Below are 17,273 nucleotides of genomic sequence, written 5' to 3'. Positions count from 1 at the left end.
AAAAATTACCTATTTTACTGTTAGTGGATTTAAAACTTTTTTACATTATTTCAAAATAAAAACTTTAAAATATATAAAGTATTAGAAAATATTTTTTCATAGTAAGACATACCTGTTATTTTTGTTCCTTCCTTGGTCTCAGAAGGCACTCCAACACCATACTCATTTTCTCCAGAGACCCGGAAGTAGTAAATGCCACCTTCTTGCAAACCAGTCACTTTGTAGGACAGGCGATGACAATTGTTTGTCACAGTGACCCATGCTTTTTTGCTAGCTTCTCGTTTTTCAATAACATAGTTCTTTACAGGTGCTCCGCCATCATTTTCAGGAACATCCCAGGATAACACAGCAGATTCTTTAGTTATGTCTTTTGTTGCAATATTAGATGGTGGGCCAGGAGTATCAAGAACTTTGACAATTAAAGTCAATGTAGCAGTGTTCAGGATGTTTTGCAGTGTTAACGTGTATTTTCCAGAATCATTCCTTGTTGCTTTTTCAATAGTGAGAGATGTACAATTATCTGAAGTGTCAATGCTTGCTCGTACACGGAGATCAGTGTCTGGTTTGTTCCACGTTACATTTGGGACTGGTTTGCCTCTGAAAGGAACAGTCATTGTGAATGATCCACCAGCCCTTACAATTAAAGTCTTCCGCATTTCACTGTCAATATCAAAAGCAGGTTCTTCCTCTCTTTCTTTTGCCAGCTGAGGTTCTGAGACATCACTTGGTTCACTGACACCCATTTTGTTAATAGATTTCACTCTAAAAACATACTCAGAGCCTGATACTAATCCACTTATAGTATATTCTGTGCCTCTTAAATTCTGAATAGCAATTGTCCAGTCAGTTTCGTCAGTTTTCTTGTATTCAACAGTGTATCCTGTTACTGGGGCACCTCCATCAAACAGTGGTTTTGTCCAACCAATTGTGATATTTGACCTTGTAGAATCCATAATCTTAGGTTTAGATGGGGGTGATGGCAAGAAAATTGGATCTTCTGCTTTAATCAATGGTGTGGTTTCACTTGGGAGACTGAGGCCAGCAGCATTTTCTGCATAAACCCGGAATTCATATTCACATCCTTCACGGAGACCAGATGATTTCACTCTTAAATCATAAACTGGCTTTTTGTTTACACGAATCCATCTTAGGCTGGTTTTCTCACGCCTTTCAATTACATAGCCAGAGATCTCACTGCCTCCATCAGACTCAGGTCTTGCCCAGCACAGAGTTATCGAATCTTTGCTCACACTGGTAATCTCTAAAGATGTAGGTGGACTTGGAACTGTAAATGGGTCTAGGGCTTTGACAGCAACACTTTCTAGAGGCTCACCAACACCGTATTTGTTAACACCCATCACTCTGAAAATATACTCATTACCCTTTAGTAATTTTGTCACTTTACAGGACGTTGTTCTAAGCTCTCCTTCACAAAGTGTCCATGCAATTCTGCTGGTCTCACGTTTTTCCACAATATAATAATCAATATCTGCACCACCGTTTTCTTGAGGGGGTCCCCATGATAAATGGCACTTTTCAGCAGTAAGGCCTTTTATTTCTAATGGGCCTGCAGGTGGGCCAGGTCTGTCAAGTACTTTGCAATTAATTGCCAAAGATTTTGTTCCTGCAACATTTTGTAATGTTAGTACATACTGTCCTGAATCACTTCGGATACAGTCCTTAATGGTTATTGCAGTTGTATAATCTGTTGAGACTATTTCAACTCTAGCTTTTCCTTCAAGCTCCTTACCATCCTTTGTCCATGAAACCACTGGTATTGGCCGACCTGCAATATCAGCATTGACTTTAAACACTTCTCCAGCTTTCACAACTACAACATCCCTGAATTTGGCATCCATCATGATTCTGGGAGCCTCTACATCATCTTTTACGGTCACAGGTCCAGTTGATTCAGATGGCTGACTGAAGAGTCCAGCAGCATTCTTTGCAATCACACGGAATTCATATCGCTGGTCTTCTGTAAGTCCACCTACGTCAAAGTATGTTTCTTGCACATTAGTAAAATTACATTTTAGCCAGCGACCATCTGGCATCTCTCTGCGTTCAATAATATATCCTGTTACTTTAGCTCCACCATCATATTCTGGTTTAGTCCACTTCAGTGAGACAGATGTTCTTGTAATATTAATAACTTCTGGTTGACCGGGAGGATCACATGGATCTCTTGCAGCAACTGGTTCGCATGATTTACTGCATTTGCCTATTCCAGCAATGTTTTCTGCATACACACGATATTCATATAGCAGTCCTTCATCAAGACCTGTAACTTTCATTTGTGTATCAGTTATAAGGCTCTTGTTGACTTTTGTCCAGAGAATGCTGCTTCTTTCCTTACGCTCCAAGTGATATCCTAGTACTACGCTACCTCCATCATTAACTGGTACCTGCCAAGTTACAATCATGAAAGCTTTAGTTGCGTGTGCCACGTGAGGAGTACCAGGTGGACCTGGAGGCTTAAATGGATACTCTGCTACAACAGAAGGAGAATTAGTGTAAGTGCTTTTCCCATAGCGGTTTTCTGCACAAATACGGAACTGATATTCAGATCCAGTGATGAGTCGAGATACTTTAATTGATGTTCTTGCAACTGCTGCAGATACTACCTCCCATGTTGTTGTGGTAGTGTCTCTCTTCTCCACAGTGTAATTGCTAATATGGCACCCACCATCATATTCTGGAGGTTTCCAAGACAATGTTACACTATCAGCACTAACTTCATCAATGTGAACATCAGTTGGTGGCCCTGGTCTGTCAAGAACAACTACAGTTAAAGAAGCTGTTGTTGATCCTGCAGTATTTGAAAGATGTAATTCATAATGTCCCAAATCTTCATGTGAAGCTTCCTTGATGGACAGTGAAGTTGAAGTCTTTGATGTCTCAACATTTACCCTGGTTGTCTGTTTTAAGGGATTCCCATCCTTCTTCCAGCTAACAGTTGGAAGAGGTCGCCCTCTGAATGGAATATCGATCTTAAGATCATCTCCAGCTTTCACAGTGAATGTGTTGAAAAGGAGCTCAACAGATGGCTGGATTTCAATATCTTTTGCAATGACCGGGACACCAAGTTCTCTTGGATCACTTTTTCCTTTTTCATTAACAGCAATCACTCTGAAACTGTACTCTTCTCCCATACTTAAGCCTGTTATTGTTGCTTCTAATGTTTTCACCTGCGTGCATGCACTCCATTTTACACTTCCTTTAGTTTGCATTTCTACTACATAACCAGTAATTTTACTGCCACCATCACTCTCTGGCTTTTCCCATTTAATTGAAACAGAGTTGCGAGTCACATCAACAAGCATGACCTTTGCAGGTGGAGAAGGTGGTTCAGACACCTTAATTGGGTCAGCTGTTTCTGCTGGTAAGCCAACCCCATATTCATTTACAGCTAGAACCCGGAAATAATAACTACATCCTTCTTGTAGTTGAGTAATCTTGAAGGAATTCTTAGTGCAGTTGTTTGTAACTGTGGCATATGCCTTTCTTGTGGATTCTCGCTTTTCAACTACATAGTTGGTAATTTTAGCTCCACCGTCAATAAGTGGTGCTTCCCAGGCTAAAGTTACAAAATCTTTTTTCACTTCTCTGATTGTCAGGTTTATAGGTGCACTAGGTGTATCAAGCACTCTGACATTAACAAAAGCTGATTTTTTGCCACTGTTGTTCTCTAATGTAAGATTGTATCTACCACTATCAAATCTATTGACATTGTCAATGACCAGCATTGTATAGGAACTGGTAACTTCAATCTGAGCTCGCTCACTAATTGTTCCTTCTGCTTTCTCCCATTTAACTTCAGGTTCTGGTCTTCCTTTGATGGTGACAAACAGGCGTAATGTACCACTAGCACGTACAGTGACTACTTTTCTGAGATCTGCATCAAGTTCAATTTCAGGAGGTTCAATCTTGTCCTCTGCTAAGACTGCACCAGGTATAGTAGCAGGTTCTCCTACTCCTTCTGAGTTGATGGCACAGATTCGGAAGTTATATTCCTGGTTCTCTTTTAGTTTGGTCACGGTGAACTGTTTTGCTTGTAGGCCTGTTGGTGGGGTGCAGGTAGTCCATTCATCAGCGGCAGCTTCTTTTACTTCTACTACATATCCCTTAACAGGAGCACCACCATCATAAATAGGCTTACTCCAGGCAAGGGAAACTGATGACCTGGAAGTATCTGTAACCTTTGGATTGGTGGGTGGACCTGGGGGATATAATACATCACAAGCACGATAGAAAATGGATGGCTCACTGGGTTCCCCTACCCCTGCAGCATTTTCAGCAGAAACTCTAAATTCATAGAAATGCCCATCAGTAAGACCTGTTACTCTGAATCGCAAGTCTGTCACCCTTTTCTTATTGCATTTGGTCCACCGGATACCATCTTTGTCTCGTTTTTCAAGTATGTAACCTTCAATTTCAGCTCCTCCATTGTCTTCTGGGCGACCCCATGTCACCACCATAGAATCTTTTGTGATTGCTGAAACTTCAGGTGTTGAAGGAGGACCAGGGGGTTTGTATGGATTACGAGCCACAATTGGTTCAGATTCCAAGGGCTCTCCAATTCCGTATTTATTCACAGCCATTACACGGAAAATGTACTCATTGCCAGGAAGGAGTCTGGTTACTTTGAGGTTAAGAGCCTGCACATCTGTTGCTACTTGTGTCCATGAAAGTCTGCTTGTCTCTCTCTTCTCAATGATATAATGTGAAATATTAGAACCACCATCCTGTAATGGTGGAGCCCATGACAAGTAGCATTTTTCTGCAGTGACACCTGTAACCTTCAAAGGTCCTTCTGGAGGTCCTGGTCTGTCAAGCACTTTTACAGTGATTGGTATAGATTTGGTGCCACCAACATTTTTGAGGTTAAGAGTATAGTGACCTCCATCTACTCTTATACAGTCTTTGACAGTGAGAGTTGTTTTCTGAATGGTAGATTTAATTTCCATTCTCGCAGTTGCTTCTTCAAGGTCTTTACCATCTTTTGACCATGAAATGTCAGGAATAGGTTTGCCATGGATATCAGCTTCAAGAACAAAGGTTTCTCCAGCACGAACAACAATGACATCTCTGTATTTAGGATCCAATGAAGCCCCTGGTGCTTCAATTTCATCTCTGGCAGTAATGGGCCCTGTACTTTCAGATGGTTCACTCAAGCAACCTGCTGCATTTCTTGCAATTACTCTAAATTCATATCGTTGGTTTTCAACAAGACCACTTACTGTAAATTCTGTTTCCAACACATTTGTAAAGCTGGCTTTCATCCAGCGACCATCTGGTAGTTCTTTCTTTTCTACAATATAACCAGTTATTTTGCTTCCACCATCATATTCTGGTTTTTTCCACTGCAGTGTAATATTATTTCTTGTAACAACAATGGCATCTGGGCGGCCAGGTGGGTCACAAGGATCTCGGGCAACATACAGTTCTGATACTTTGCTGACTTTGCCAATGCCAACAATGTTTTCAGCAGAAACTCTGAACTCATATTCAAGACCTTCTTCAAGACCATCTGTTTTATATTTGGTGTCAGTAATGAGTGACTTGTTCTGTTTTGTCCAAAGAATGCTGTTCTTATCTTTACGCTCAAGATGGTAGCCAAGAACTTTGCTTCCTCCATCATTAACTGGTTCATGCCACTGTACAATCATATGGTCTTTGGAAGCTGCTGTTACAAATGGGGTTCCAGGTGGTCCAGGCACCTTGTATGGGTATTGCACAACAATTGGTTTAGAAGCCAAAGGAGAGCTCTTTCCGTATCTATTTTCAGCAGTAATCCTGAACTGGTATTCAGTACCTGTTTTAAGCTTTGTTGCTTTGATAGTTGTTCTTGCAACAGTTGCTGACACAATGCTCCATGTGGTAGTGCTTGTGTCACGCTTTTCTACTATATAGTTGCTTATCTGACAGCCGCCAGTATAATCAGGTGGATCCCATGATAAAACAACAAAGTCTGCACTAACTTCGTCAAATCGAACAGGTCCTTGTGGTGGGCCAGGCTTTTCCAGTACAATTATGCTCAGATGCTCTGTTGCTGTACCTGCTGCATTTGTTGCTGTTACTGTATATTTACCAAAGTCTTCCTTGTTGCTTTCTTTAATATGTAAGATCGTTGATGTTGTTGTATCCTGAATATTTAATCTGGTTGTCTGTTTCAGTGGCTGCTCATCTTTTGTCCAAGTAATAGTAGGTTTGGGTCTACCTATAAATGGTACTTCTACTTTTAGATCTTCTCCAGCTTGTACACTGTATGTATTAAACATCAGTTTGAAACTTGGCTCAATTGTCAAGTCTTTGGCTATCACAGGAATTCCAAGTGCTCTAGGATCACTTTTTCCTTTTTCATTGTAGGCAATCACACGGAATTGATATTCCTGTCCTGGACTCAAACCAGACACCACTGCGTTGCATGTTTTGGACTCACTAACAACACTCCATTTTTCTGTTCCTTTAGGCAGCATTTCAACAATGTATCCCAAAATTCTGCTACCTCCATCATGTTCAGGTTTTTCCCATGTAAGTGATGCACTTCTCTGAGTCACATCAGTGAGTAATACTTTCCCAGGAGGCAGAGGTGGCTCTGAGGCTTTGACAGCATCCCTGGTTTCAACTGGAACACCAATTCCAAATTCATTTTCAGCCATAACTCTGAAGTAATAAATTGCTCCTTCTGTAAGATTTTCAACTTTAAAACTTGTCTTGCCACACTTAGCACTTACATTTGCAAATGCCTTCCTGGTTGACTCACGCTTGTCTATTACATAGTTCTTTACCTTGGCACCACCATCAATAATGGGTGGTTCCCAAGATAATACAGCAGAATCCTTCTTTATATCCTTTACCACTAAGTTTTGTGGTGGTCCTGGTGTGTCCAAGACTTTAACTGTAACAAATGCAGATTTAGAACCGCTGCTGTTCTCCAACTTAAGAATATACTTTCCAGCATCATTTCTATCACAGTTGTCAATTGAAAGTTGTGTGAAATTTATGCCTTTATCAATCTGAACTTTTTCTGTGAATTCACCTTCTTCTCGGGACCATGCGATGTCTGGTGTTGGTCGTCCCCTGAATGGTATGTGAATCCTAGCAGACCCACCAGCTCTAACCACTATACCCTTCCTTAGCTCTGAATCAATATCAAGTTCTGGAGCTTCAAGTTTGTCTTCTGGTTTAATAGTGCCAGGAACTGATGCAGCCTCTCCTACACCAATCTTGTTGAGAGCACACACTCGTAATTTGTATTCTTGATGTTCAGTAAGCTTTTTGATTTCAAATCGAGTGGCACGTATACCTGTTTGTGGTGTAACAAGCGACCATTCATCTTCATCTGCCTTACAGATTTCTACAAGGTATCCCTGGATTTCACAACCACCATCATAAATAGGTTTACTCCAACCAAGTAGAACTGAACTTTTGGTGGTATCCACAACATGGGTATTTGTTGGAGGGCCAGGCTTGAACATCGGGTCACAAGCTTTAAAGTAAGGAGAAACTTGGCTTGGTTCACCCACTCCAGCAGCATTTTCAGCAGAAACTCTAAATTCGTATTCATGATCCTCTGTTAATCCTGTAACTCTTAATCGCAAATCTGTAATTCGCCGTTTATTGCATTTTATCCATCTGATGCCTGCTCGGTCTCTCTTTTCTACAATGTAACCTACGATTTCACTACCACCATCACTATCCGGACGGGTCCAGCAGACAGTCATAGAATCCTTTGTGATGTTGGTAATTTCCAAGGCCTTTGGTGGTCCAGGAACCACAAATGGATTTTTCATCATCACTGGCACAGATTCTAATGGCTCCCCAACCCCATATTTGTTAACTGCCATAATACGGAAGACATACTCATTTCCTTCCAGGAGTTTTGTTACTTTCAGCATTGTAGGTAAAACCTCTGAAGCAACCACTGTCCATGCCAAGCGACTAGTTTCTCTCTTCTCTACAATATAATGAGAAATATCACTGCCACCATCATGAAGAGGAGGAGCCCACGCCAATGCACATTTTTCAGCTGTGACTCCTGTCACTTGGACTGGACCCTCTGGAGGTCCTGGCCTGTCCAGGACTTTTACGTTTATTGTTACTGTCTTTGTTCCAGCAACATTAGAGGCTTCTAAAATGTACTGTCCACCATCAACTCTAATGGCATCTTTTACAACTATTAATGCACTGAAATCTGTGTTCTTTATTTCACATCTGGAAGTTTCCTCAAGCTCTTTATCTCCTTTGTACCACTTAATGGTTGGTAGTGGCTTTCCGTGAACATCAGCCTCAAGTCTGAATGTTTCACCAGCATTCACAACAATTGTGTCTTTGTACTTTGGATCCATTGAAATTCGGGGAAGTTCAACTTCATCCCTTGCTGTTATTGGACCTGTACTGTCAGAAGGTTTGCTTATTGCACCTGCAGCATTCTTTGCAATTACTCTAAATTCATATCTTTGGTCTTCAGTAAGCCCTGTTACAGTGAACTGAGTTTCAATGATATTTGTGAAGCTGGCTTTCATCCAGCGACCATCTGGTAAGTCACGTTTCTCTACAATATAACCAGTAATCTTACTTCCGCCATCATATTCTGGTTTGGTCCATTGTAGAGTAATAGAGCTTCTTTTTATTATTATAGCTTCTGGGCGACCTGGAGGATCACATGGATCACGAGCTACATAGCACTCAGAAACTTTACTTGTTCTGCCTACACCAACAATATTTTCTGCAGAAACTCGAAATTCATATTCAATTCCTTCTTCAAGGTTATTTGTCTTAAAACTTGTGTCCTGGATAATAGTCTTGTTCACTTTAGTCCATAAAATGCTGTTTTTCTCCTTTCTCTCAAGATGGTAGCCCAACACTCTACTGCCACCATCATTTACTGGTTCATGCCACTGTACAACCATGGAGTCTTTTGTAACCGTTGTCACAAATGGTGTGCCAGGAGGTCCTGGTTCCTTGTAGGGATACTGCGCTACAACTGGTGCAGATTCCAATGCAAAACTCTGTCCATACCTATTCTCAGCAAATATTCTGAACTGGTATTCTGAACCAGTTTTCAGTTTAGTCACTTTTAGTGTAGTTCTTGCAACAGTAGCTGAAACTGTTTCCCATACAGTGGTTGTTGTATCTCTCTTGTGAACAACATAGTTGGTGATTTGGCAGCCTCCTGTGTATGCTGGGGGATTCCAAGATAGGGTAATACTTTCTGCACTTATTTCATCAAACTTCACAGGCCCTGCTGGAGGGTCAGGTTTGTCTAGAGTTATAATGTCAATAGAGGCAGACTTTTGCCCAACAACATTAGCCACAGTGATTTCATAAGTGCCACTGTCCTCTTTGCTAGTTTCCTTAAGATTCAATATAGTGAGATCAGCTGAATCGCTTACATTGATTCTTGTTGTCTGCCTTAATGGCTGGCCATCTTTTACCCAGGTAACAGTTGGTTTAGGTCGACCTGCAATTGGTATTTCTACTTTCAGATCTTGTCCCACTTGAACACTGTAACTGTGAAAAGCAGGTCTAACATCAGGTTCAATCACTAGGTCTTTGGCAACTATTGGAACTGCAAGTGCTCTAGGATCACTCTTACCCTTTTCATTTACAGCCATTACTCTAAAAAGATATTCTTCCCCTTGAGTTAGGTTAGTAATAACTGCTTCAAGTGTTTTTACACGAGCACACTCTGACCACTTCTCACTACCCTTTGCTTGCATTTCAACAATGTATTGTATGATTTTACTACCACCATCATGTTCAGGTTTTGCCCAGCTTAGTGAGACACTGTTTCTTGTGACATCATCCACTGTTATTTTCCCAGGAGGCTGTGGTATTTCAGCAACTTTAATTGGGTCACTGGTTTCTGCAGGGAGGCCAATTCCATATTCATTCTCAGCAGAAATTCTAAAGAAGTAGTAGCAGCCCTCCTGAAGTTGATCTACTTTCCATGAAGTCTTGTGGCAATTGGTTACAACAGCTGCATATGCCTTTCTTGTTGCTTCACGCTTTTCAATAATGAAATTCTTTATTTTTGCTCCACCATCCAAGAGAGGAGGCTCCCATGAAAGTGAAACAGAGTCTTTAGTGATCTCTCTGATCTTTAAATTAACAGGTGCACTCGGGGTATCCAGTACTCTTACGCTGACAAAGGCAGACTTTGTTCCACTGCTGTTTTCCAAGGTCAGAGTATACTTTCCAGTATCAAATCTGTTAACATTGTCTAGAACAAGGGAAGTAAAGCTGCTAGTGGTATCAATAATAGCTGCTTCTCTGATGTCACCATCCACTTTACCCCATTTTACTTCAGGTGTTGGACGACCTCTGATGGGAACAAACAATCTTAAGGAACCTCCTGCCCTCACATTTACAACCTTCCTTAATTCCATGTCAAGGTCAAGGTCTGGTGCCTCCATCTTTTCTTCTACAATAACAGAACCAGGAACATCTGCATGCTCTCCAACTCCTGCTTTATTAACTGCACATATGCGGAATTTGTACTCATGTTTTTCCACTAATTTTTCTACTTCCATGTGGGTATTCTTAATTCCAGTTGCAGGAGTACAAATTTTCCATTCATCATCACTTACATCACATTTTTCCACAATGTATCCCTGAATTTCAGAGCCACCATCATAGATAGGTTTACCCCACGAAAGGAAAACTGAAGATCTTGTAACATCCACAACTTTAGGATTATTGGGTGGACCTGGCTTGTAAATAGGATCACATGCTTTGTAGTAAGTGGAAGGTGGGCTTGGTTCACTAAGACCAGCAGCATTTTCAGCTGAAACTCTGTACTCATAATCATGATTTTCTATAAGACCAGTCACTCTGTATCGTAGTTCACTGATCAGGCGTTTGTTACATCTTGTCCAGCGAATACCTTCCTTATCTCGTTTTTCAAGAACGTAACCTAGGATTTCACTACCACCATCTGAGGCTGGCCTTTCCCATACAACTATCATAGAATCCTTGGTAACGGCTGTGACTTCTGGTGCCTTTGGTGGAAGTGGCACTGAAAATGGGTTCTTTGCGAGTACTGGTTCAGATTCAAGGGGTTCACCAACACCATATTTATTTACTGCCATGATGCGGAAAACATACTCATTTCCTTCCAAAAGTTTTGTAACTTTGCAATTTAGGGTTTGCACATTTGAGTCAATGACAGTCCACACCAAGCGACTGGTTTCCCTTTTTTCTACAACGTAGTGTGAAATTTCACTACCACCATCTTGTAGCGGTGGTTTCCATGACAATGTGCATTTTTCAGCAGTAACACCGGTAATCTCAACAGGTCCTTCTGGTGGTCCAGGTCTATCAAGAACTTTGACGTTAACAGGAACCTTCTTTTCACCTGCAACATTCTTTGCCAGTAGGACATACTGACCACTGTCAACTCTTGTGGCTTCCTTCACACTAAGGCTTGTTGCGAAATCGGTGCTTTTTATTTCCATGTGAGCAGTGCTTGTCAGCTCATGATCGCCTTTTAACCACTGAATGGAAGGTATTGGTTTGCCATGTACATCAGCATCAAGCTTGAATGACTCACCAGCGTTCACTACAATAGTGTCTTTGTATTTTGGATCCATACTTATATGGGGTGGTTCTACTTCATCTCTTGCTGTAATTGCCCCTGAGCTCTCAGATGGTTCACTGAAAACACCTGCAGCATTTCGTGCTATAACACGGAACTCATATCTCTGGTTTTCGACTAGACCAGTTACTTCAAATTGAGTATCAATGACATTTGTAAAACTTGCTTTCATCCAACGGCCATCAGGTAATTCCTTCTTTTCAACAACATAGCCTGTGATCTTACTTCCACCATCATATATAGGTTTCTTCCACTGAAGTGTTACTGAGCTTCTTGTGACAATTACAGGTTCTGGACGACCTGGAGGGTCACATGGATCACGTGCAGTATAGCATTCAGATCCTCTACTTGCCTTTCCAATTCCCACTATGTTTTCTGCGTAGACTCTGAACTCATATTCAAGACCTTCCTCAAGACCAGTTGTCTTAAATTTGGTATCTGGAATAGGTGTTTTATTCAGTTTAGCCCACAGAATGCTGTTTCTTTCTTTACGCTCCAAATGATACCCAATGATCCTGCTACCACCATCATTGACTGGTTCATTCCATTGTACCAGCATGCTGTCTTTTGAGATATTTGTTACAAAAGGTGTTCCAGGTGGACCGGGAACTTTAAATGGGTATTGGGCTATGATTGACTCTGAAGTGAGATATGTACTCTTCCCATATCTGTTTTCAGCTGCAATTCTGAACTGATATTCACATCCAGTCTTTAAACGGCATGCTTTTATAGTTGTTCTTGCAACTGTAGCTGACACAATGTGCCAAGTTGTGGTAGAAGTGTCTCTTCTCTCTACAATGTAATTATTGATAGAGCTACCACCATCATACTTGGGTGGTTCCCAGGAAATGGTAATACTATCTGCTGTTACTTCATCTACTTTTACTGGTCCAGTTGGAGGTCCTGGTTTGTCAAGGACAACAATATTTAGGGTCTCAGTTGCTTCACCAGCAGAGTTTGTAAGTTTAACTAAATATGTCCCCACATCATCTCTGCAGGCTTCTTTTATTGTTAACACTGTGTTGTTTTCTGAACTTTCTGCATTTACTCTTGTAGTCTGCTTCAATGCCACATTGTCTTTATGCCAAAGCACTGCTGGTTTGGGTCGACCAACAAAAGGAACATCAACCTTTAAGTCCTCTCCTGCTAGAACACTGAAAGTGGTAAACAGTAGTTTGAAAGCTGGTGGAATTACAAGATCTTTTGCAACAACTGGTATACCCAGCTGGCGAGGATCACTGATACCTTTCTCATTCTGAGCTGAAACACGGAAGGTGTATTCTTCACCTTGGATCAGTCCTGTGATGGTGGCTTCAGTAACTTTTACTGTAGCACAGGTTGACCACTTTTCACTGCCTTTGCTTTGCATTTCTACAATGTAGCCCAGAATTCTGCTACCACCATCATGTTCAGGTTTTTCCCAAGATAAGGATACGCTATTTCTTGTCACATCCAACAAAGTTATTTTCCCTGGTGGAAGTGGTCTTTCTGATACTTTTACGGATTCTGAAGTTTCAACTGGAAGGCCTATTCCATACTCATTTTCAGCTAGAACTCTGAAGTAGTAGTTGCAGCCTTCTTGCAGTGAATCAACTTTCCAGCTGGTCTTGTGGCAATTGGCATTAACAGTTGAATAAGCTTTTCTTGTCGATTCACGCTTTTCCACAATGTAATTTTTTATTTTAGAGCCACCATCTATAAGAGGAGGTTCCCATGTGAGTGTAACAGAAGATTTTGTAACTTCTTTTATTTTCAAATCTTGAGGTGCTCCTGGGGTATCAAGAACTCTGACATTCACAAATGCCGACTTACTACCTGAGCTGTTTTCAACTGTCAGTATGTATTTGCCACTATCAAATCTATTTACATTTTCAATGATAAGTAAAGTATAAGAGCTTGTTGATTCAATGCTAGCTCTATCCAAAGATTCCCCATGTTCTCTTGTCCATTTTACTTCAGGTGCTGGTCTTCCCTTAATTGGGACAAAGAGCCTTAGAGTACAGCAGGCTCTAATAGTGACAACTTTACGTAGTTCTGCATCCAGTTCAATCTCTGGAGGTAGCATTCTTTCTTCAGCTTTTGGAGTCCCAGGAACAAGAGCGGGTTCTCCAAGACCTTCAGAGTTCATAGCATATATTCTTATTTTATACTCTTGATTTTCTTTCAGATCAGTGATGGTAAAAGAAGTGGCCTTTAGACCTATTGGTGGAGTTACAATCTTCCACTCATCTTCTTCAGGTAGTGCAATCTCAACCATGTAACCTGTGATCTCTGAACCACCATCATATATTGGTTTGTTCCATGCTATTGTAATTGAGGACTTGCTGCTATCCAAAACACGAGGATTACCTGGGGGACCAGGCTTAAATACAGTATCACAAGCTTTATAGAATGGACTGGTTGGGCTTGGCTCACTGACTCCAGCAGCATTTTCAGCCATGACTCTGTATTCATATTCATGGCCTTCTGTTAGTCCAGACACTTTATAACGTAAGTCAGTAACAACCCTTTTGTTACATTTCACCCACCGTAGACCAGCCCTGTCTCGACGTTCCACAATATAGTTAGTTATTGGGCTCCCACCATCAGAATCAGGATGGCCCCAACAGACAACCATGGAATCTTTTGTAATTGCTGTAACTTCAGGTGTTTTAGGTGGATCAGGTGGCACATATGGATTTACTGCAAGAACAGGTTCTGATTCCAGAGGCTCGCCAACTCCATACTTGTTAACAGCCATAACTCGGAACACGTACTCATTGCCCTTCAGCAGCTTAGTAACCTTCAGTTTAGTCACTGGAACTTCTGTGGCTACAGCTGTCCATGCCAATCTACTGGTTTCTCGTTTTTCAACCACATAATGGTCAATCTTTGCTCCTCCGTCATCCAGTGGGGGTAGCCATGACAGCACACACTTTTCTGCAGTGACTTCAGACACAGCCAAAGGCCCTTCTGGGGGACCAGGTCTATCAAGAACTTTAACATTGAAGATATGCTTGGCAAAGCCACCAGGATTTGTTGCAGTAAGTGTATAAGCACCACCATCTCTTCTTGAGGAATCCTTATTGATAAGTACAGTAGAGAAATCTGCCATTTTTATTTCTAATTTTGCTGTGTCTTCAAGTTCTTTTTCTCCCTTTGTCCATGTCATAGTTGGTGGAGGGCGACCTGAAACATCAGCCTCAAGTCTGAAAAGTTCACCTGCTTTCAGCACTATGGTGTCTTTGTATTTAGCATCCACTTTTATCCTTGGTGCTTCAATGTCATCTCTACAAGTGATTGCATCTGATGGCTCAGAGGGCTGACTAACAGCTCCACCAGCATTCCTAGCAATCACACGGAATTCATAGGCAGCGTCTTCTGTCAAACCACTTACAGTGAATTCAGTCTCTAGTATATTGCTGAAATTAGCCTTCAGCCAACGGCCATTAGGAAGGTCTCTTTTTTCAACGGTATAGCCAGTTATCTTAAAACCTCCATTATATTCTGGTTTAGTCCACTTCAGTGTAACTGCATGTCTTGTAATGTTCAGAGGTATTGGCTTACCAGGTGGATCTATTGGGTCCAGGGCAAACACAGGTTCAGATGGCTTGCTTGGCTTACTCTTCCCAGCTAGATTTTCTGCTATAACACGGAATTCATATGCAATGCCATCGGTAAGTCCAGATGATTTAAAGATATTGCCTGATACCAGCATTTTACTTACAGTCTGCCAAAGAATGCTGTTTCTCTCTTTTCTTTCAACATGATATCCCAGTATAGGGCTTCCTCCATCAGTAACTGGCTCATTCCAGCTAATGGTCATAGTTTCTTTGGTGACTGCTATCACCTGAGGAGTGCCAGGAGGCCCAGGTACCTTAAATGGGTAGCTGGCAACTACAGACCCTGAAGTAATGGCTGGACCAATTCCATATCTGTTTTGAGCTCTAACACGGAACTGATATTCAACTCCAGTAGTAAGACGAACAGCTTTAAATGTAGTACGTATCACTGTAGTAGCCAATTCAGTCCACGTGGTACTGTCAGTTTGACGCATTTCTACAACATAGTTACTTATTGGTACACCACCATCATTCAAAGGAGGCTCCCATGAGAATGTCAGGAAATCAGATGAAATTTCATCAAATTTGATTGGTCCAGTAGGAGGCCCAGGTATGTCATGAACCTGAACTGTGATTACTTCACTAACTTCTCCAACAATATTTTTGGCTGACAGTGGGTATTGACCACTATCACTTCGAATACATTCATTGATGGTTAGTATGGTTGCAGTTGCAGTATTTTCATAATTTACTCTTTGTGTTTGCTTAAGTATCTGGTCTTCTTTCTTCCAGGTCACAGTAGGCCTTGGACGACCAAGTACGGGGATTTCAATCTTGATATTGTCACCAGCTTTGGCAATGACTGTTTTCTGGTAGATGGCACGGAGGTCAAACTCTGGGAGCATAGTTTGCTCCTTGATAATAACTGGCCTGCTTTCTCTTGGGGCACTTCTTCCAGCACTGTTAACTGCCATAACCTGGAAAGTATACTCTTCATTTTCAGTTAGATTCTTTACTACGCAGTCCAGTGTTTTGACAGTGGTGATGTGTGCCCACTGGTTGGTTCCTTTTCTCTGTGCTTCAATTACATACCCAGTGATCTTGCTGCCACCATCATGTTCTGGTTTCGGCCAAGCTAGGCTAACTGAGTTCCGTGTTACATCCATAATATTAAGGCTCTCAGGTGGGGACGGTGCCTCAGAAGCTCTCACTGGTTCTGTAGTTTCAGCTGGTTCACCAATACCATACTCATTTTCAGCCAGTACTCTGAAATAGTATTCACATCCCTCAGCCAAATTAGGAATCCTGAAAGAACACTTCTGGCAGTTGGTTGTGACTGTTGAATATGCCTTCCGAGTTGATTCACGTTTCTCAACAATATAGTTTGTTATACGGGAACCTCCATCTACCAGAGGCATATCCCATTGGAGGGTGATGCTGTCCTTGGTTATTTCTCTAGGCTTAAGGTTTATTGGTGGACCTGGTGTATCCAAAACTTTTACATTTACAAAGCCAGTCTTCTTACCAGCAGCATTTTCAAGAGTCATTACATATTTTCCTGCATCATATCTGGTGCAGTCTGTGACAATCAACAGTGTAAAGGAGTCGGTATTTTCAACACTGGCACGTCCTTTGAGTGAAACATCATCTTTTGTCCATGTAACTTCTGGAGTTGGACGCCCTTTAATTGGTACAAAAATCCGAATAGTTAATCCAGCTCTAACAACAAGAGTTCTTCTTAGCTCAGCATCTAATTCAAAGTCAGGAATCTCTTCTCGGTCTTTGATTTCCACACTTGGAATTATTGCTGGTTCACCGACACCTGCAGCATTCATGGCAGAGATTCTGAAATTGTATTTGGCTCCTGTCTGCAGATGAGCTACAACAAACTGAGTGATTCTTAAAGCAGTCCCTATAGTGTCTTTTACCCATTCTTCTTCTCCTTCCTTTTGATGCTCTACTATATAGCCAGTGATGTCAAGACCACCATCATAGTGAGGCTTGCCCCAGGCTAAAGATGCACTTGTCTTTGTAGTATCAGTCACTCTTGGATTTGCAGGTGGACCTGGTGGGTCTGAAAAGCAAGGAAAAGATAAAACATTACAGCACATTCTTATGCTCTCTGAATG

At 41.4% G+C, this 17,273-nt stretch overlaps 1 protein-coding gene across 1 annotated transcript in view; it reads right to left on the bottom strand.

Moving 5' to 3' along the window:
* The window catches only part of TTN (titin), a 244,207-nt gene that overhangs the window by 28,607 nt on the left and 198,327 nt on the right, over positions 1–17,273 (bottom strand). The window contains exon 265 of the mRNA XM_017834916.1: positions 113–17,218. Coding sequence (XP_017690405.1) covers positions 113–17,218 — 17,106 coding nt within the window. The remainder of the gene's footprint in view (positions 1–112; positions 17,219–17,273) is intronic.

Source organism: Lepidothrix coronata, unplaced genomic scaffold, assembly GCF_001604755.1.
Source record: "Lepidothrix coronata isolate B3197 unplaced genomic scaffold, Lepidothrix_coronata-1.0 Scaffold7, whole genome shotgun sequence".
Lineage (NCBI taxonomy): Eukaryota > Metazoa > Chordata > Aves > Passeriformes > Pipridae > Lepidothrix > Lepidothrix coronata.
Note: the sequence above shows the minus strand (reverse complement) of the source record. Positions and strands in the feature narration are given on the sequence as shown.